This window comes from Penaeus monodon, chromosome 30 (assembly GCF_015228065.2).
Source record: "Penaeus monodon isolate SGIC_2016 chromosome 30, NSTDA_Pmon_1, whole genome shotgun sequence".
Taxonomy (NCBI): domain Eukaryota; kingdom Metazoa; phylum Arthropoda; class Malacostraca; order Decapoda; family Penaeidae; genus Penaeus; species Penaeus monodon.
The window spans coordinates 19854246-19854728 of NC_051415.1; the positions used below are offsets into that span (position 1 = coordinate 19854246).

The window sequence follows — 483 nt, forward strand, 5'->3', positions numbered from 1 at the left end:
TTGCCAAGGGAATGTATATTTAGATATGTCTCTTAGTATCTCAAATTTTCTAACCTTTTGATTTGTTTTACAGTCTTCAGACTTGCAAGCAGCTTATCCACCTTTCATCAACTACTTTGAAAACATGAAGGAAATGCTTCAGAGAATTTCCATCGAACGCCCCAGATTTCATGCTTTCCTTAAGATTGCACAGAACAAACCAGAGTGTGGCCGGCAGAGCTTCCAGGAACTTCTAATTCGACCGGTGCAGAGATTACCATCCATGAGCCTTCTTATTAATGGTTTGTATCTTAAGTTACCAATATTTTTCTTGTGATGTACATGGTAATATGGAAATAGCATAAGAAGTGTGAGCGATATTTCATCAAGAAAAGCCCTTAATAAATTTTTCATGTTGAATATTTTACCTACCAAGTTATTTGCTAGTTTGGTTAGTCATTGAAGAGATGCAGTGCCACTAAAATAGCCTCAGTCATTTTCTTT

At 36.2% G+C, this 483-nt stretch overlaps 1 protein-coding gene across 6 annotated transcripts in view; it reads left to right on the plus strand.

Annotated features, from left to right (window-relative positions):
• The window catches only part of LOC119592617 (protein ECT2-like), a 21585-nt gene that overhangs the window by 13332 nt on the left and 7770 nt on the right, over positions 1-483 (plus strand). For all 6 annotated transcript variants that reach the window (XM_037941501.1, XM_037941500.1, XM_037941505.1 and 3 more), the window contains one exon: positions 74-281. In XM_037941501.1, the coding sequence (XP_037797429.1) occupies positions 74-281 (208 nt within the window). The remainder of the gene's footprint in view (positions 1-73; positions 282-483) is intronic.